The 20,860-nt window shown below is 48.6% G+C and overlaps 1 protein-coding gene across 3 annotated transcripts in view; it reads right to left on the bottom strand.

Moving 5' to 3' along the window:
• sh3pxd2aa (SH3 and PX domains 2Aa) overlaps nucleotides 1-20,860 on the bottom strand; it is a 367,257-nt gene that overhangs the window by 237,149 nt on the left and 109,248 nt on the right. For all 3 annotated transcript variants that reach the window (XM_038822069.1, XM_038822070.1, XM_038822068.1), the window contains exon 4: nucleotides 6,113-6,189. In XM_038822069.1, coding sequence (XP_038677997.1) covers nucleotides 6,113-6,189 — 77 coding nt within the window. The remainder of the gene's footprint in view (nucleotides 1-6,112; nucleotides 6,190-20,860) is intronic.

The raw sequence follows: 20,860 nt of genomic DNA on the forward strand, positions 1-20,860 counted from the left end.
GCTGGCGTTGCCCAACTTGTGTGGGTATTACTGGGCCGCGAATGTGGCAATGATTCGTAGGTGGGTGATGGAGGGGAAGGGAGCCGCATGGAAGAGGATGGAGGCAGCATCCTGTGTGGGCACGAGTTTGGAGGCGCTGGTGACGCTGCCACTCCCCCGGCAAGGTACTCTTCGAGTCCAGTAGTGATAGCTACCCTCAAAATCTGGGGGCAGTGGATGCGGCTTAGGGGGGAGGTGAAGGCCTCAGTTTGGTCCCCGATACGGTGGAACCACCGATTTGTACCAGGGAGGATAGATGGAGGGTTTTTGAGCTGGCATAGGGCAGGTATCAGGCGGATGGGGGACCTCTTCCTCGACGGGAAGTTTGCGACCCTAGAGGAGTTGGAGGGGAAGTGGGGTCTCCCCCCAGGGAACACCTTCAGGTATATGCAGATTAGGGCATTGTTAGGTGGCAGGTGGCGGAGTTTCCGCTATTGCCGCCAAGGGGGGTTCAGGATAGGGTGCTCTCGGGGAGGAGCTGAAAGTGAAGTGGGAGGAGGAGCTGGGGAGGCGATTGACGAGGGGATGTGGGTGGACGCCCTGGGGAGGGTGAATTCTTCCTCTTCTTGCGCACGGGCTTAGTTTAATTCAGCTAAAGGTGCTGCACAGGGCGCATATGACTGGGACCAGGCTGAGCCGGTTCTTTTGGAGTGAGGACAGGTGTGGGAGGTGTTCGGGAAGCCCAGCGAATCCACGCATATGTTTTGGGCTTGTCTGGCGCTGGAGGGTTTCTGGAAGGGGGTGGCAGGGACCTTGTCCAGGGTGGTTGGTTCCAGGGTGGAACGGGCTGGGGGCTCGGGGGGGGGGGGGGGGGGGGGGGGCTTTGGCTCGGCTATGGGGGTTGTGTTCTTACGGTTCTATGTTTATTACTCTTTTATCGCTTTGTATTGGGGGGGAGGAGTTTCTGTTTTTTGTCTTTCTGTTGTCTTTGTTGGGATAAAATTTGTTGTTGGAAAAAATGAAAAAAAATTATTTTAAATCGTCACAGCAGAGTGGGCTAAGGACCAAGTGCTAATAAATGGAATTAGTAAAGATTGGTACGGTGGGCTGAAGGGCCTGTTTCTGGGGTGTATGACTCTACCACTCTAACAGACCCCACAGAACTCAAAACAATGAATTCACAATTGCCTTCAGAGATTTAATGGAATTTCCAATCAAACCAGCCTGACAACTGTAAGGGGAGTAGACCGGCGTTTCTGTGGTCGAAAGCGAAACTCCCAAATGGTATGTTGCTTCTCGGGTGCACGGGTCAGGGGGAACAGCCAGTTGTCGTGGTGCATATAGGCACCAACGATATAGGTAAAAAAACGGGATGAGGTCCTACAATCAGAATTTAGGGGAGTTAGGAGATAAGTGAAAAAGTAGGACCTCAAAGGTAGTAATCTCAGGATTGCTACCAGTGCCATGCGACAGTCAGAGTAGAAATTCAAGAATAGTCAGAATGAATACGTGGCTTGAGAGATGTTGCAGGAGGGAGGGGTTTCAGATTTTGGGACATTGGAACCGGTTCTGGGGGCGGTGGGACCATTACAAATCGGATGGTCTACACCTGGGCAGGACTGGAACCAATGTCCTAGGGGGTGCTTTTGCTAACACTGTTGGGGAGGTTTTAAACTAATGTGGCAGGGGGATGGGAACCAGATTAGGAAGTTAGAGGTCAGTAAAGAGGCAGCAACTAAAGAGGCACTAGATAATAAACTCATTGTGACTAAGGGGAAGAGCAGACAGGGAAGAGATGATGAACACAAAGGGGCAGGTGGTCTGAGGTGCATTTGTTTTAATGCGAGAAGTGTAGCAGGTAAGGCAGATGAATTTAGGGCTTGGATTAGTACCTGGGAATATGATGTTATTGGTATTACTGAGACTTGGTTCAGGGAAGGGCAAGATTGGCAACTAAATATCCCAGGGTATAGATGCTTCAGGAGGAATAGAGAGGGAGGTAGAAGGGGTGGAGGAGTTGCATTACTGGTCAGAGATGATATCACAGCTGTGATTAAGGAGGGCACTATGGAGGATTCGAGCACTGAGGCAATATGGCTGGAGCTAAGAAATAGGAAGGGTGGAGTAACATTGTTGGGACTTTACTACAGGCCTCCCAGAAGCGGGCGTGAAGTAGAGGTACAAATATGTAGACAGATTATAGAACAATGTAGGAGCAATAGGGTGGTCGTGATAGGAGATTTTAATTTCCCCAACATTGAATGGGACTCTTGTAATGTTGGAGGTATAGATGGAGCAGAATTTGTAAGGAGCATCCAGGAGAGTTTTTCAGAGCAGTATGTAAATAGTCCAACTCGGGAAGGGGCCATACTGGACCTGGTATTGGGGAATGATCCCGGCCAGGTGGTTGAAGTTTCAGTCGGTGATTACTTTGGGAACAGCGATCACATTCCGTAAGTTTTAGAATACTCATGGACAAAGACGAGAGTGGTCCAAAAGGAAGAGTGCTAAATTGGGGAAAGGCCAAGTATAACAAAATTCGGCAGGAGCGAGGGAATGTGGATTGGAAGCAGCTGTTTAAGGGTAAATCCACATTTGAAATGTGGGAGTCTTTTAAGGAAAGGTTGATTAGAGTGCAGGACAGACATGTCCCTGTGAAAATGAGGGATAGAAATGGCAAGATTAGGGAACCATGGATGACGGGTAGAATTGTGAGACTAGCTAAGATGAAAAAGGAAGCATACATAAGATCTAGGTGACTTATGAAAGCTGATGAAGCTTTGGAGGAACATCGGGATATTAGGACAAATCTCAAACGCGCAATAAAGAGGGTTAAAAAGGGGTCATGAAATATCTTTGGCTAACAGGGTTAAGGAAAATCCCAAAGCCTTTTATTCATATATAAGGAGCAAGAGGGTAACTAGAGAAACGATTGGCCCAGTCAAAGACAAAAGAGGGAATTTATGCGTGGAGTCAGAGGAAATGGGTGAGATTCTTAATGAGTACTTTGCATCGGTATTCACCAAACAGAGGGACATGACGGATGTTGAGGTTAGGGATGGATGTTTAAATACTCTAGGTCAAGTCAGCATAAGGAAGGGGGAAGTTTTGGGTATCTAAAGGCATTAAGGTGGACAAGTCCCCAGGTCCGGATGGAATCTACCCCAGGTTACTGAGGGAAGCGAGGGACGAAATAGCTAGGGCCTTAACAGATATCTTTGCAGCATCCTTGAGCACGGGTGAGGTCCTGGAGGACTGGAGAATTGCTAATGTTGTCCCTTTGTTTAAGAAGGGTAGCAGGGATAATCCAGGGAATTATAGACCTGTGAACTTGACGTCAGTGGTAGGCAAACTGTTGGAGAAGATATTGAGGGACAGGGTCTATTCACATTTGGAAGAACATAGACTTATCAGCGATAGGCAGCATGGTTTTGTGGAGGGAAGGTCATGTCTTACAAACCTAATAGAATTCTTTAAGGAAGTGACAAAGTTAATTGGTGAGGGAAGAGCTGTAGATGTCATATACATGGACTTTAGTAAGGCGTTTGATATAGTTTCCCATGGCAGGTTGATGGAAAAAGTGAAGTCGTATGGGGTTCAGGGTGTACTGGCTAGATGGATAAAGAACTGGCTGGGCAACAGGTGACAGAGAGTAGTGGTGAAAGGGAGTGTCTCAAAATGGAGACGGGTGACTAGTGGTGTTCCACAGGGATCTGTGCTCGGACCACTGTTGTTTGTGATATACATAAATGATCTGGATGAAGGTATAGGTGGTCTGATTAGCAAGTTTGCAGATGATACTAAGATTGGTGGAGTTGCAGATAGTGAGGGGGGCTGTCAGGGAATACAGCAAAATATAGATAGATTGAAGAGTTGGGCAGAGAAATGGCAAATGGAGTTCAATCCAGGCAAATGCGAGGTGATGCATTTTGGAAGATCCAATTCAAGAGCGGACTCTACGGTCAATGGAAGGGTCTTGGGGAAAATTGATGTGCAGAGAGATCTGGGAGTTCAGGTCCATTGTACCCTGAAGGTGGCAACGCAGGCCGATAGAGTGGTCAAGAAGGCATACAGCATGCTTGCCTTCATCGGACGGGGTATTGAGTACAAGAGTCGGCAGGTCATGTTACAGTTGTATAGGACTTTGGTTAGGCCACGTTTGGAATACTGCGCGCAGTTCTGGTCACCACATTACCAGAAGGATGTGGATGCTTTAGAGAGGGTGCAGAGGAGGTTCACCAGGATGTTGCCTGGTATGGAGGGTGCTAGCTATGAAGAAAGGTTGAGTAGATTAGGATTGTTTTCGTTGGAAAGACGGAGGTTGAGGGGGGACCTGATTGAGGTCTACAAAATTATGAGAGGTATAGACAGGGTGGATAGCAACAAGCTTTTTCCAAGAGTGAGGGTGTCAATTACAAGGGGTCACGATTTCAAGGTGAGAGGGGGAAAGTTTAAGGGAGATGTGCGTGGAAAGTTTTTTACGCAAAGGGTGGTGGGTGCCTGGAACGCTTTGCCAGCGGAGGTGGTAGAGGCGGGCACGATAGCATCATTTAAGATGCATCTAGACAGATATATGAACGGGCGGGGAACAGAGGGAAGTAGATCCTTGGAAAATAGGCGACAGGTTTAGATAAAGGATCTGGATCGGTGCAGGCTGGGAGTGCCGAAGGGCCTGTTCCTGTGCTGTAATTTTCTTTGTTCTTTGTTCAGATTTTTCCAGTCTGAAGGCATCTCTGCACAAATCAGAACAGATGTAGGCTATTCGGCCCATCAAGTCTCCTCTGCTGTTCAATATGATCATGTTGATCATCCACTTCAACACCTTTTTCCCCACACTACCCCATATTAGGGAGGCATGGTAGCATTGTGGATAGCACAATCGCTTCACAGCTCCAGGGTCCTAGGTTCGATTCCGGCTTGGGTCACTGTCTGTGCGGAGTCTGCACATCCTCCCCGTGTGTGCGTGGGTTTCCTCCGGGTGCTCCGGTTTCCTCCCACAGTCCAAAGATGTGCAGGTTAGGTGGATTGGCCATGATAAATTGCCCTTAGTGTCCAAAATTGCCCTTAGTGTTGGGTGGGGTTACTGGGTTATGGGGTTACTGGGTTATGGGGATAGGGTGGAGGTGTTAACCTTGGGTAGGGTGCTCTTTCCAGGAGCCAGTGCAGACTCGATAGGCCGAATGGCCTCCTTCTGCACTGTAAATTCTATGTATATCCCTTTATGTTATTGGTATTCAGAAATCTGTCAACCTTTGCTTTACAATTAGTCAATTACTGAGCTTCCACAGCCCTCTGGGGTGTAGGATTCCAGAAACCTTTGAGTAAAATAATTTCTCCTCATCACAGTCCCAAGTGACTTTGTTCTTATTTTGAAATTGGTATTGTAATAAACAAACTACGCCTACTTGGCCCATGTAAATCAGATTTTCAATAATGTTGAATGCAGAAGAGGACTTTATGCTTTGGATAAAGTATTCTAATGTATGTGAAGGTGTAACACAATGTTGGTCAATTTAATGTTGATTTATTTTTTGAGGACAGTGCCCTATGATCTATTACTGCCTTTTAGCTTTAACTTATCAAACATCATTACGTTATGACGTTTGAAGTTGGTAAGAGCTTTTAAACTTACCTGTCCAAAGGTTTTTGATGCGACAGCAGACTTCCCCCAAAGTTCACAGAACAGTCTTCAGGAAACCCACCCACATTGAACAAATACCAACGTCAGGGAAAATGAGATTTGCAGCAGGCATTTAAATGGTGATCCTGACATCACTTTACACAAGTGCCATATTTCCCACCCTGGGGAATAGGTGTCTGTCGGGAATTGGCAGGTAAATGTGAAATTGTGGCCACACATGCCTCCACTTGGGTACCCGTGTCGGGAGGAGAAAATTCAGCTCAGAGCCTCTACTATGCCATTGCCTCGATGGAGCAGCTGGCTCTACATGTGTGCATGATGTCCACTAAATGTGATTAGAAGGACACATGTGGGAAAGGTCAGTTTGGCACGTCTCATCTTTTCTGAGGCAGTGCCTCAGGATCGAAGATAGTATCACTCACCCAATATCTAAAAGTAACAGTGTTTTTAACACAATGACCTGTTGAATGCCTGCTTTCACTGAATGCTTACCCTGCAATATTCATCAATGGGCCTCAGTCTCTTCATGGCCACATCCCTGACATGGCTTCTTCTGAATAGGATTTTGCCTGGAATCAAAGCAAATGAATGACCATTATGTCAACAAATAAATTCAACAACCAGCCATCAGCATAGGCCCAGAATTACAGAACTTTGTTTTTTTCATTCATAATACAGAACTTGAGCATTGCTTAAAAAAATACATTTTGTTGAAGTTTTCATCTTGCACTCATCAGAACAATGATAATACCAATGTCTGGGGAACTACAACTTTACACTGTATGGGAAGAGAATGCTAATTATTTGGCAAGTGGAGTCTAATTGGTAGAGGTGTTGTTTTCTTTTTACTTTTGGGTGGCCGAATCATTTACAGGATGTGTGCATCGCTGGTTAGGCCAGCATTTATTGCCTAATAGTTGCTCTTCAGCCTTCTTGAACCACTGCAGTCCATGAGATGCAGTGAGGGAGTTCCAGGATTTTGATCCGGGAACAGCGAAGGAACGGTGATATATTTCCAAGTCAGGGTGGTGAGTGACTTGGAGGGGAACCTCCAGGTGGTGGGGTTGCCAGGTATCTGCTGCTCTTGGCCTTCTAGATGGTAGAGGTCATGGGTTTGGAAGGTGTTGTTTAAGGAACCTTGCCGTGTTCCTGCAGTGCATCTTGTAGATGGTACTCACGGCTGCCACTGTTCGTCGGTGGTGGAGGGTTTGAATGTTTGTGGAAGAGGAAGCAATCAAGCGGGCTGCTTTGTCCTGGATGATGTTCAGCTTCTTGAGTGTTGTTGGAGCTGCACTCATCCAGGCAAGTGGGGATTATTCCATTACACTCCTGACAAGTTCAGGTCTTGCTGCATTTGGATATGGACTGCTTCATTATCTGAGGAGTCACAAATGGTGCTAACAATATGTAGTAATCTGTGAACATCCCCACCTCTGACCTTATGATGGAATGTCTAGGACACTACCTAGGTCCAACCATGGGTTGTCCTAGAGAATGCACCAGTTGATTGTGACTGACACTTAACTGCCGAGCATTGTTTGAAATTTAAACCAGGCAGCATGATTCTGATTGGCCTTTTTCTAAAAACAAATACATAACGATATGGAATACAAATTACTGCAAATTTAAAACCAATATTTTAACCACTTAGGGGTGGATTTTACAGGGAAGAGAGCAGATTACCTGTCTCCCAACTAAAATTCAGTTGGTACTTTGCCAGCCAAAGATCCAGCAGGCCCACCACAATATTTGCTGAGGCATCCTTAATTGGGTGAGTATGACACCCCCATCAGGGAGGAAGTTCCACCCTAGACAGCTGTCAGACAATCTGGTTGGCTAGAATTTAAAACTCTATTAACTGAAGCTTACAAATTGTTGCCTGCAAATGTTTAGGTAAAAATATAAAATGTAGTTTCATAGCACAAACTGACTGCACCTAGGCTAATTCCTGAATTGTATTACAATCCTGGACCAGACCCCAACCTTTGCTGGGACACCGAACAGAAACCCCAATACTTTATTGAATTTGTAATACTGTGAGGAAAGGATACTTCGCTCCAGGAGTGATTCCACTTACAAATAGGGTTTATTAAAACAAACTTTATTGCTAACACAGTATTGAACTAACTTTAACGTAATACAAGAAATAGCTTTCAATTATCAGTTAAACAACGCTAAACAATAAAATGAAACACTAAAACTTCTAACTGTTATATTTTATTCTCCAATCAAGAAGACCCATCTCCAGTCATTTAACCAGAGGTGGCAAACGCAGGATTATTTGACAAACATTGGATCGAGATCTTTTGAGACTGCTGGGGACAGAGAGACCTGGGGACAGAGAGACCTGGGGACAGAGAGACCTGGGGACAGGGAGACCTGTGGACAGAGAAACCTGGGGACAGGGAGACCTGTGGACAGAGAGACCTGTGGACAGAGAGACCCGGGGACAGAGAGACCCGGGGACAGAGAGACCCGGGGACAGAGAGACCCGGGGACAGAGAGACCTGGGGACAGAGAGATCTGGGGACAGAGATTGGATTGGATTGGATTGGATTGGATTTGTTTATTGTCACATGTACCGAGGTACAGGGAAAAGTATTTTTCTGCAAGCAGCTCAACAGATCATTCAGTACATGGAAGAAAAGGGAATTAAACAAAATTCAAGAAAATACAAGAAAATACATGAGAATACATAATAGGGCAACACAATATATACAATGTAACTACATAAGCACCAGCATCGGGTGAAGCATACAGGGTGTAGTGTTATTGAGGTCAGTCCATAAGAGGGTCATTTAGGAGTCTGGTGACAGTGGGGAAGAAGCTGTTTTTGAGTCTGTTTGTGCGTGTTCTCAGACTTCTGTATCGCCTGCCCGATGGAAGAAGTTGGAAAAGTGAGTAAGCCGGGTGGGAGGGATCCTTGATTATGCTGCCCGCTTTCCCCAGGCAGCGGGAGGTGTAGATGGAGTCCATGGATGGGAGGCAGGTTCGTGTGATGGACTGGGCGGTATTCACGACTCTCTGAAGTTCCTTGCGGTCCTGGGCCGAGCAGTTGCCATACCAGGCTGTGATGCAGCCCGATAGGATGCTTTCTATAGTGCATCTGTAAAAGTTGGTAAGGGTTAATGTGGACATGCCGAATTTCCTTAATTTCCTGAGGAAGTATAGGCGCTGTTATGCTTTCTTGGTGATAGAGTCGACGTGAGTGGACCAGGACAGATTTTTGGTGATGTGCACCCCTAGGAATTTGAAACTGCTAACCATCTCCACCTCGGCTCCGTTGATGCTGACAGGGGTGTGAACAGTACTTTGCTTCCTGAAGTCGATGACCAGCTCTTTAGTTTTGCTGGCATTGAGGGAGAGATTGTTGTCGTTACACCACTCCACTAGGTTCTCTATCTCCCTCCTGTATTCGGACTCGTCGTTATTCGCGATCCGGCCCACTATGGTCGTATCGTCAGCAAACTTGTAGATGGAGTTGGAACCAAGTTCTGCCACGCAGTTGTGTGTGTACAGGGAGTAGAGTAGGGGGCTAAGTACGCAGCCTTGCGGGGCACCGGTATTGAGGACTATTGTGGAGGAGGTGTTGGTGTTCATTCTTACTGATTGTGGTCTGTTGGTCAGAAAGTCAAGGATCCAGTTGCAGAGTGGGGAGCCAAGTCCTAGGTTTTGGAGCTTTGATATGAGCTTGGCTGGGATTATGGTGTTGAAGGCGGAACTGTAGTCAATAAATAGGAATCTGATGTAGAAGTCCTTGTTTTCGAGATGCTCTAGGGATGAGTGTAGGGCCAGGGAAATGGCGTCTGATGTGGACCGGTTGCGACGGTATACGAATTGAAGTGGGTCAAGGTGTTCCGGGAGTATGGAGGTGATGCGCTTCATGATCAGCCTCTCGAAGCACTTCATTACAACTGACGTCAGGGCCACTGGGCGGTGGTAATTGAGGCACGTTGCCTGGTTCTTCTTTGGTACCGGTATGATGGTGGTCTTCTTGAAGCAGGTGGGGACCTCGGAGTGGAGTAGGGATAGGTTAAAGATGTCTGTGAATACCTCTGCCAGCTGGTATGCGCAGGCTCTGAGTGCATGACCAGGGATACCGTCCAGGCCCATCGCCTTCCGTGGGTTCACTTTCAGAAAGGCCGATCTGACTTCGGAAACAGTGATGGTGGGTATGGGTGAATTATGGGCTGCTGGGGCACTCGACAGCGGATTGTTGGTTACCTGCTCAAATCGAGCATAGAATGCATTAAGTTCATCGGGGAGGGGTGCGCTGCTGCCAGAGATACTGCTCGGCTTCGCTTTCTAGCCCGTTATGTTGTTTAGTCCTTGCCACAACCGCCGAGAGTCTGTCTGTGACTCTAGCTTAGTTTGATATTCTCTCTTGGCATCTCGGATGGCTTTGCGGAGGTCATACCTGGATTTCTTGTATAGGACAGGGTCGTCTGCCTTTTACGCCTCAGATCTGTCCTTCAGTAGGGAGTCAATCTCGTGATTGAGCCATGGTTTCCGGTTGGGGAACGTACGTACTGCATTCTTTGGCACGCAGTCGTCCACACATTTGCTGATGAAGTCTGTGACGGTGGTAGCATACTCATTTCAGTTAGTCGCTGAGTTCTTAAATATGGACCAATCCACTGTCTCTAAGCAGTCACGTAAGAGGTCTTCTGTCTCCTCGGACCAGCACTGCACAACCTTCTTAGCTGGATTCTCCCGCTTGAGTTTCTGCTTGTAAGCCGGGAGAAGGAGCACAGTCTTATGGTCTGATTTCCCAAAGTGCGGTCGGGGGATGGAACGGTAGGCGCCCTTGATTTTTGAGTAGCAGTGGTCAAGAGTGTTGTCGCCCCGGGTGGTACAGGAGATGTGCTGGTGGAATTTTGGCAGTACACTCTTGAGTTTGGCTTTGTTGAAGTCTCCGGCCACAATGAACAAGGCCTCCGGGTGTTCTGTTTCATAGTTGTTTATAACTGTACAGTTCATCCAGCGCCTTCCTCACTTCTGCCTGGGGTGGGATGTAGACCGCTGTGATAATGGCTGAAGTGAACTCACTTGGAAGATAGTATGGGCGGCACTTTACGGTCAAGTATTCCAGGTCTGGGGAGCAGTAGGTCGCCAGGGTCACCACATCCAAGCACCAGGAGGAGTTGATGAGGAGGCAAACCCCTCCACCCTTCGCTTTGCCTGAAGATGCCGTGCGGTCCGCCTGGTGAATAGAGAAGCCTTCAGGTTGTATGGCACAGTCCGGTGAGGTGGGGGTGAGCCATGTCTCTGTGAAACAGAGCACACAGCAGTCTCTTACTTCCCTCTGAGAGGTAAGTCTGGCGTTAAGTCCATCCAGCTTGTTTTTGATCTCTTGGACGTTTGCCAGGAGTATGCTGGGGAGAGGGGTCTTGAAACTACGTTGCTTCAGTCTAACCTGCAGACCGCTGCGTTTCCCTCGCTTCCTCGGTCGGCAGCTGCTGCTGGATGATCCTGGGATCCGATGGGAGACGTCAACCCCTGTGGAAGGTAGGTGGTTGCGTCTGGCGGGGTCCAGGGCGCTAGCGAGGTCCAGGGCGCTGTTTACGTTTCCAGGGTCGCGCCTGGAAGGGTCCCGGGCGCTGGTTGACGTAGAGGGGTTGCTGGGGGGGAGAGTTTGCGATCCGGATGGGTCCCGGCGTTCTGCGGGCGCGGGAATACCTCACAGCGTATTCGGGTCCTCGCACGCAGTCTCCGTTGTTTCTGGGGTCCTGGGCAGAGAGGCAGAGAGATCTGGGGACAGAGAGATCTGGGGACAGAGAGACCTGGGGACAGAGAGACCTGTGGACAGAGAGACCTGGGGACAGAGAGACCTGGGGACAGAGAGACCTGGGGACAGAGAGATCTGAGGACAGAGAGATCTGGGGACAGAGAGACCTGGGGACAGAGAGACCTGGGGACAGAGAGATCTGGGGACAGAGAGATCTGGGGACAGAGAGATCTGGGGACAGAGAGATCTGGGGACAGAGAGATCTGGGGGCAGAGAGACCTGTGGACAGAGAGACCTGGGGACAGAGAGACCTGGGGACAGAGAGACCTGGGGACAGAGAGGCCTGGGGACAGAGAGACCTGGGGACAGAGAGACCTGGGGACAGAGAGACCTGGGGACAGAGAGACCTGGGGACAGAGAGACCTGTGGACAGAGAGACCTGGGGACAGAGAGACCTGGGGACAGAGAGACCTGGGGACAGAGAGGCCTGGGGACAGAGAGACCTGGGGACAGAGAGACCTGGGGACAGAGAGACCTGGGGACAGAGAGACCTGGGGACAGAGTGAGCTGACACTATCGGAATAAATGCAGAATTACTGGTTCTATTCTTCAGAAACTGCTTCTTAGATCACCTTCCAGGCGAAAACAAAAATTAAAAATTGACTGCTTCAGCCCGCGTTCCCCCCATTAACACCATCATCTCTATCCCACCAACCGGGTTCCAACCAGCTTACTAAAGCGAAACACAATGGGCTGATTCGCCGCTGTCGGGATTCTCCGTTATGTCGGCAGCGCACCCACGCCCGGGGAAACCACATTGGCGGGCCGCTTGGACAGAGATTCCGCTGCCAGTGAGAGCCGCCTCCAGGACAGAGAATCCCGCTGCCGGGACGGAGAATCCCGCTGCCGGGGTGGAGAATCCCGCTGCCGGGGACGGAGAATCCCGCTGCCGGGGCGGAGAATCCTGCTGCCGGGGCGGAGAATCCCGCTGCCGGGGACGGAGAATCCCGCTGCCGGGGACGGAGAATCCCGCTGCCGGGGCGGAGAATCCCGCTGCCGGGGACGGAGAATCCCGCTGCCGGGGACGGAGAATCCCGCTGCCGGGGCGGAGAATCCCGCTGCCGGGGAAGGAGAATCCCGCTGCCGGGCGGAGAATCATGCTGCCGGGCGGAGAATCATGCTGCCGGGTACGGAGAATCCCGCTGCCGGGGCGGAGAATCCCGCTGCCGGTTCGGAGAATCCCGCTGCCGGGGCGGAGAATCCCGCTGCCGGGGCGGAGAATCCCGCTGCCGGGGTGGAGAATCCCGCTGCCGGGACGGAGAATCCCGCTGCCGGGACGGAGAATCCCGCTGCCGGGGCGGAGAATCCCGCTGCCGGGGCGGAGAATCCCGCTGCCGGGGACGGAGAATCCCGCTGCCGGAGACGGAGAATCCCGCTGCCGGGGACGGAGAATCCCGCTGCCGGGGCGGAGAATCCCGCTGCCGGGGCGGAGAATCCCGCTGCCGGGGACGGAGAATCCCGCTGCCGGGGACGGAGAATCCCGCTGCCGGGGACGGAGAATCCCGCTGCCGGGGACAGAGAATCCCGCTGCCGGGGACGGAGAATCCCGCTGCCGGGAAAGAAATTCCTGCTACCAGCCGGGACGCACCAGAAAACTGGCGCAGTGGGATGGAGAATCCTGCCCAATGTCTCTCATTATCTACTCCGCAGGGAATCTTCTTTCCATTCGCCCTAATTAGAGAAACAATATACATGGTTGGAAGCAATTATAGATAGATAGAGATAGAGAAATACAGCACAGAACAGGCCCTTCGGCCCACGATGTTGCGCCGAACTTTTGTCCTAGTTAATCATAGAATTTTGGACACTTTTTCATGGCCACTCCACCCAACCTGCACATCTTTGGACTGTGGGAGGAAACCGGAGCACCCGGAGGAAACCCACGCAGTCACAGGGAGGATGTGCAGACTCCACACAGACAGTGACCCAAGTCGAAATCGAACTTGGGACCCTGGAGCTGTGAAGCAATTGTGCTATCCACAATGCTACCGTGCTGCCCTTAAGAAGTTAACCTACACTCCATTATTCTACCCTAATCCATGTACCTATCCAATAGCCGCTTGAAGGTCCCTAACTTTTCCGACTCAACTAATTCCACAGGCAGTGCATTCCATGCCCCCACTACTCTCTGGGTAAAGAGCCTACCTCTGACATCCCCTCTATATCTTCCACCATTTATCTTAAATTTATGTCCCCTTGTAATGGTTTGTTCCACACAGGTAAAAAGTCTCTGATTGTCTACTCTATCTATTCCCCTAATCATCTTATAAACCTCTATCAAGTCGCACCTCATCCTTCTCCGTTCTAATGAGAAAAGGCCTAGCACCCTCAACCTTTCCTCGTATGACCTACTCTCCATTCCAGGCAACATCCTGGTAAATCTCCTTTGCACCTTTTCCAAAGCTTCCACATCCTTCCTAAAATGAGGTGACCAGAACGGCACACAGTACTCCAAATGTGGCCTGACCAAGGTTTTGTACAGCTGCATCATCACCTCACGGCTCTTAAATTCAATCCCTTTGCTAATGAACGCTAGCACACCATAGGCCTTCTTCACAGCTCTATCCACTTGAGTGGCAACTTTCAAAGAACTATGAACATAGACCCCAAGATCTCTCTGCTCCTCCACATTGCCAAGAACCCTACCATTAACCCTGTATTCCGCATTCATATTTGTCCTTCCAAAATGGACAACCTCACACTTGTCAGGGTTAAACTCCATCTGCCACTTCTCAGCCCAGCTCTGCATCCTATCTATGTCTCTTTGAAGCCGACAACAGCCCTCCTCACTATCCACAACTCCACCAATCTTCGTATCATCTGCAAATTTACTGACCCACCCTTCAACTCCCTCATCCAAATCGTTAATGAAAATCACAAACAGCAGAGGACCCAGAACTGATCCCTGCGGTACGCCACAGATAACTGGGCTCCAGGCTGAATATTTGCCATCCACCACCACTCTCTGTCTTCTATCGGTCAGCCAGTTTGTTATCCAACTGGCCAAATTTCCCACTATCCCATGCCTCCTTACTTTCTGCATAAGCCTACCATGGGGAACCTTATCAAATGCCTTACTAAAATCCATGTACACTACATCCACTGCTTTACCTTCATCCACATGCTTGGTCACCTCCTCAAAGAAGTCAATAAGACTTGTAAGGCAAGACCTACCCCTCACAAATCCGTGCTGACTATCCCTAATCAAGCAATGCCTTTCCAGATGCTCAGAAATCCTATCCCACAGTACCCTTTCCATTACTTTGCCTACCACCGAAGTAAGACTAACTGGCCTGTAATTCCCAGGGTTATCCCGATTCCCTTTTTTGAACAGGGGCACGACATTCGCCACTCTCCAATCCTCTGGTACCACCCCTGCTGACAGCGAGGACGAAAAGATCATTGCCAACGGCTCTGCAATTTCATTTCTTGCTTCCCATAGAATCCTTGGATATATCCCGTAAGGCCTGGGGGACTTGTCTATCCTCAAGTTTTTCAAAACGCGCAACACATCTTCCTTCCTGACAAGTATCTCCTCAAGCTTATCAGTCTGCTTCACGCTGTCCTCTCCAACAATATGGCCCCTCTCGTTTGTAAATACTGAAGAAAAATACTTGTTCAAGACCTCTCCTATCTCTTCAGACTCAATACACAATCTCCCGCTACTGTCCTTAATCGGACCTACCCTCGCTCTAGTCATTCTCATATTTCTCACATATGTGTAAAAGGCCTTGGGGTTTTCCTTGATCCTACCCGCCAAAGATTTTTCACGCCCTCTCTTAGCTCTCCTAATCCCTTTCTTCAGTTCCCTCCTGGCTATCTTGCATCCCTCCAGCGCCCTGTCTGAATCTTGTTTCTTCAGCCTTACATAAGTCTCCTTCTTCCTCGTAACAAGACATTCAACCTCTCTTGTCAACCATGGTTCCCTCACTCGACCATCTCTTCCCTGCCTGACAGGGACATACATATCAAAGACACGCAGTACCTGTTCCTTGAACAAGTTTCACATTTCACTTGTGTCCTTCCCTGACAGCCTATGTTCCCAACTTCTGCACTTCAATTCTTGTCTGACAGCATTGTATTTACCCTTCCCTCAATTATAAACCTTGCCCTGTTGCACGCACCTATCCCTTCCATTACTAAAGTGAAAGTCACAGAATTGTGGTCACTACCTCCAAAATGCTCCCCCACTAACAAATCTATCACCTGCCCTGGTTCATTACCAAGTACTAAATCCAATATGGCCTCCCCTCTGGTCGGACAATCTACATACTGTGTTAGAAAAGCTTCCTGGACACACTGCACAAACACTACCCCATCCAAACTATTTGATCTAAAGAGTTTCCACTCAATGTTTGGGACGTTGAAGTCACCCATGACTACTACCCTGTGACTTCTGCACCTTTCAAAAATATGTTTCCCAATCTGTTCCTCCACATCTCTGCTGCTATTGGAGGGGCCTATAGAAAACTCCCAACAAGGTGACTGCTCCTTTCCTATTTCTGACTTCAACCCATATTACCTCAGTAGGCAGATCCCCCTCGAACTGCCTTTCTGCAGCTGTTATACTATCTCTAATTAACAATGCCACCCCCCCCCCCCCCACCTCTTTTACCATCCTCCCTAATCTTGTTGAAACATCTATAGCCAGGGACCTCCAACCACCATTTCTGCCCCTCTTCTATCCAAGTTTCCGTGATGGCCACCACATCGTAGTCCCAAGTACCGATCCATGCCTTAAGTTCACCCACCTTATTCCTGATGCTTCTTGCATTAAAGTATACACAATTCAAACCATCTCCTTGCCTGCAAGTACTCTCCTTTGTCATTGTTACCTTCCCCACTGCATCACTACGTGCTTTGGCGTCCTGACTATCGTCTTCCTTAGTTGCTGGACTACAGATCCGGTTCCCATTCCCCTGCCAAATTAGTTTAAACCCTCCCAAAGAGTACTAGAAAACCTCCCCACCAGGATATTGGTGCCCCTCTGGTTCAGATGCAACCCGTCCTGCTTGTACAGGTCCCACCTTCCCCAGAATGCGCTCCAATTATCCAAATACCTGAAGCCCTCCCTCCTATACCATTCCTGCAGCCACGTGTTCAACTGTACTCTCTCCCTATTCCTAGCCTCGCTATCACGTGGCACCGGCAACAAACCAGAGATGACACCTCTGTCTGTCCTGGTCTTTAACTTCCAGCCTAACTCCCTAAACTTGTTTATTACCTCCACATCCTTTTTCCTACCTACATCGTTGGTACCAATGTGCACCACGACTTCTGGCTGCTCACCCTCCCCCTTCAGGATCCTGAAGACACGATCCGAGACATCCCTGGCCCTGGCACCCGGGAGGCAACATACCTTTCGGAGTCTCGCTCGCGACCACAGAATCTCCTATCTATTCCCCTAACCATTGAATCTCCTATTACTATTCCTTTTCTATGCTTCCCCCCTTCCCTTCTGAGCCCCAGAGCGAGACTCAGTGCCAGAGACCTGGCCGCTGGGGCCTTCCCCCGGTAGGTCATCCCCCCCCAACAGCATCCAAAACGGTATACTTGTTTTGAAGGGGAACGGCCACGAGGGATCCCTGCACTGTCTGCCTGTTAGTTTTCTTTCCCCTGACTGTAACCCAGCTACTCTTGTCCAGTACCTTTGGTGTGGCTACCTCCCTGTAACTCTTCTCGATAACCCCCTCTGCCTCCCGGATGATCCGAAGTTCATCCAGCTCCAGCTCCAGCACCTTAACACGGTCTCTGAGGAGCTGGAGTTGGGTGCACTTCCCGCAGGTATAGTCAGCGGGGACACCAGTGGTATCCCTCACCACCCACATCCTTCAGGAGGAGCATGCAACTGCCCTAGCCTCCATCCCCTCTTACTTTACAGAATTAGCTGCCCCTTGGACCAACTGTACCTCCGCCCTCCGACTCTACTTCCAGTCAGCTGTACTCTAAACTCCTGGCTCCCTTCACGCTCTTTGATAAATAAAGGAAATGAAATGTAAGGAGCACCTTACTCCCTCCTCACCTAACTCCCTCAGTCACCAAACTCTCACTGTAGCACTCAAATGCCACAAGCTCAGCACTCCCTCAGTCACCAAACTCTCACTGTAGCACTCAAATGCCACAAGCTCAGCACTCCCTCAGTCACCAAACTCTCACTGTAGCACTCAAATGCCACAAGCTCAGCACTCCCTCAGTCACCAAACTCTCACTGTAGCACTCAAGTGCCACAAGCTCAGCACTCCCTCAGTCACCAAACTCTCACTGTAGCACTCAAATGCCACAAGTTCAGCACTCCAGTGCAAACAAAGTCTGCACTGTAACTAGCTCCTATTTATACTGTGACTCTAGCTTCTGAAACCTGGCCTAATGCAATTAACTAGTTAACAAGCTCCAGCTGCAAGTAAGTCCAAGTAGAACCTTGTTTAAAGCTGATTCAAAATTCACCTTCTGAATTATGATCTTACTTTTACGATACTTTAATTATCTTTTCTGTCGCCCCAGTGTCTGCCTGACTTTTAAACCTGGGGTTTTAAAAGCATTACGGCAGCAGTCACACACATACACTAACCCAGTCTTTTAACCTTTACTGCACCAAATACATATAGCATATAACACAATATATATCTGCAACTCCTACATTCATCACAATTGTAAAGCAATCCTTTAATTCCATCAAGGTATTGTTTTCGAATGTAACACATTCGTGGTATCAGGTGACAGTCTGCAAAAGGACATTAAAAATGTTCAAAGATAACCCAGTATAAGATGCACATTTACAATTAAATAATAATCATGAAATAATTCCAGTATTGCAAACTTGTTCACAACTTCTAATCTGGGTTACTGCAATTATACCAGAATAACTGGTAAAGAGAGAATCACTAACCAAGTAGGCCAGTAAAGTAAGGCTCACTGCATCACTATCAAAAGACAAATCTGGCTCATCACAAAGTTAGCACTAAAAGAACAAGATAAAAACTTTATGAATTAAAGAAGGGTTCATGATTGACAGGAAAGTTTGGTCCCAACTTTCCGATCAGGATTAGAACCCCTTTTCTCATCCTGGTAAAACAAAAGTAGACCCACTTCCCTTCCTCCAGGCTACATTCTAATGGAGGGTTCTTCCAAAAATCCGGTAAGGATTTCCCAAAGCTTCTTTGAAAAGCTACGAAGTGACGGTAAGTGGGTAAGGAGATAGGGTGGGTAGGTTAAGTGAGGGGGTGGTGTGATGAGGTACATGACAGTGTAGGGCAGCAACTGGATAGGGTGGTGAGATTACTTCAGGTGGTTTTGGGGCAATGGAGATAGGTGGCGGGGGCTAGTCAGGTCGGAGCTGGGGGGACAAGTCGGGTTTTGGGGGTGGGGGGGGCTAGTCATGTAGTGGTATTCAGGTCGGGGGGAATAGGAGTAGTTGAGGAAGTTAAAGGAGGTATCGGGGTGTCAATTGTAAATCTCCACTCTAACTCAGAGTCGGATACTTTTGGGTGGGGTTCCGGAGACTGGAATATCGGAGCCATCAATTCAGGTCAGCTAGCCTTACTTGACACAATTTCAAACTCTACAAGCAGAGCTGTTAGATTAAGGGCACTTTGTGGAATTCAAAAATAGAACATAGTGTGTGACATGTTGAGTCACCAGTTTGGGAATATTGAAGTAATCTGTGGAGAACCAAAGGGTTTGAAAACTAACCAAGAAACATTGCAAACCGCAGACAAAAATAAACTACTTTCCCCACCCTCCCATCCAAGCCAGAGAATGTGGAGAGTTTACAAGGAACTGAGAGAGGCTGAAGAATCCAAGAAACCACAGGCGTCTGTGCAGTCAGGAGATGTGGATACAGTCTCATCGTTACGGATGAATAAATGAAGATGAAACATTGTTTTCTTGATAGAAATATAATTTTTATTTTTATTCCTGGGGGAGAGAGGAGTAAAGAAATGTCAGAGGAGTCCCAGATGACCATAGGCTGTTTGCCACTTTGAGGGGGAGAGCTGACTGGTGGTGATTTAACCTTAGGATCACCACACCTCAGGCGAGCGGCAAGCTTGAGAAGGGGGGACCTTCATCAATAACCACAGCTGATTTCCAGTACATTTGTCAAGCACCATTTCCCTTTCGTAAATCTGTGCTGACTCTGTCCAATTCCCGCCACTACTTTCCAGGTGCTCTACTATTACATTTTTTACAATGGACTCTAGCAGAAAGGTAGCTCCAGGTATCAGTGTAGATAGAGAGGCACAACACAAATAAATAGTCATTACATCATTGGAAACAAATAAAGCTGGATGAATCAGGGACAAAATCCCGAACATGTTCCTTCCATGGATAAATGATCTGTTTGCACACAAACAGGATACAGGCAACATTATAGACTCACATCTCACCCATAGCTACAAAATAAAATGACAGCAGAAGAAAACACTCCCCAAGACCCCCAGCGCTAAGGGGAAATTGACTAACTCTTACAGTGCAGTTTAAACTCTTCTTCAGATCAGGAGAGGCAGCTATCCAACACCTTTAAAATGGCAAAATGGCAAAGTTAAAAACAGAGAGGAGACCGGGCACAGCCAAACCTTAACGTTCAGCGCATGACAGGAGTAAAAAGAGAGCAAGCCAAGAGCAAGAGTCCAAACTTCCACACTCCCATTTCTCAACCCCAGATCAAAAGGATGAAACAGATCACTGGCCCACCAGCAACAGTACTACCCTCAAGAGGACAACCTGATATCATGAGGCCACAAACCAGAGTATAAGCTGGTCCCAATTGTTAAACGGGGGGGGGGGGGGGCACTCCAGGGCGGGAGAGCCGTAAGAGTGACCCCCAAACCAGAGACCCCTCCCACCCACAACCAGGACCACACAAAAATAAATAAAGGATTGGGCCACCCAAAAGTCAACATACACACTATCTGGGAGGGTGTAGAGGTGGGATCCTCACATTCTTTAAAAAGTACTTAGATGAACACTTGGCACATCATAGCATTCACGGCTATGGGCAAAGTGCGGCAAATGGGATTAGGTGAGCAGGTCAGGTTCTTTCATGTGTCGGTGCAGAATGGGCTCTTTTGCGCTATGATATTCTGTGATTCTGTGAGTCCCTGACACCAAGGCTCACTGACCAATATCACCTCCACCTGACTTAGTCAACAGTCAAAAAGGGAAAGCCACATCAACCAAAACAACTGACTCCCCCGTAAAGGGGAGCCCAACAAGCCCAGTCTTCAACAGAATACACAGTCTGGATCTGAAGAAAAAGGCCAGCCAAAAAATTGGCAGCTGGCCAATGGGATTTCCCATTGTGGGCAACCCCACGTTGTCAGGAAATCCGTGGGTGTGAGTGCGCTGACGGCGCCGGGGAGGATCCCACCGACAGAGAATCTAGCCCATCGTCTCTGTTAATGGGGTCTTCAAAGTGTTCTTTCCAGCAGGCGCTGACTGTTTCTTTGTTCTTG

This window comes from Scyliorhinus canicula, chromosome 16, assembly GCF_902713615.1.
Source record: "Scyliorhinus canicula chromosome 16, sScyCan1.1, whole genome shotgun sequence".
Classification (NCBI taxonomy): domain Eukaryota; kingdom Metazoa; phylum Chordata; class Chondrichthyes; order Carcharhiniformes; family Scyliorhinidae; genus Scyliorhinus; species Scyliorhinus canicula.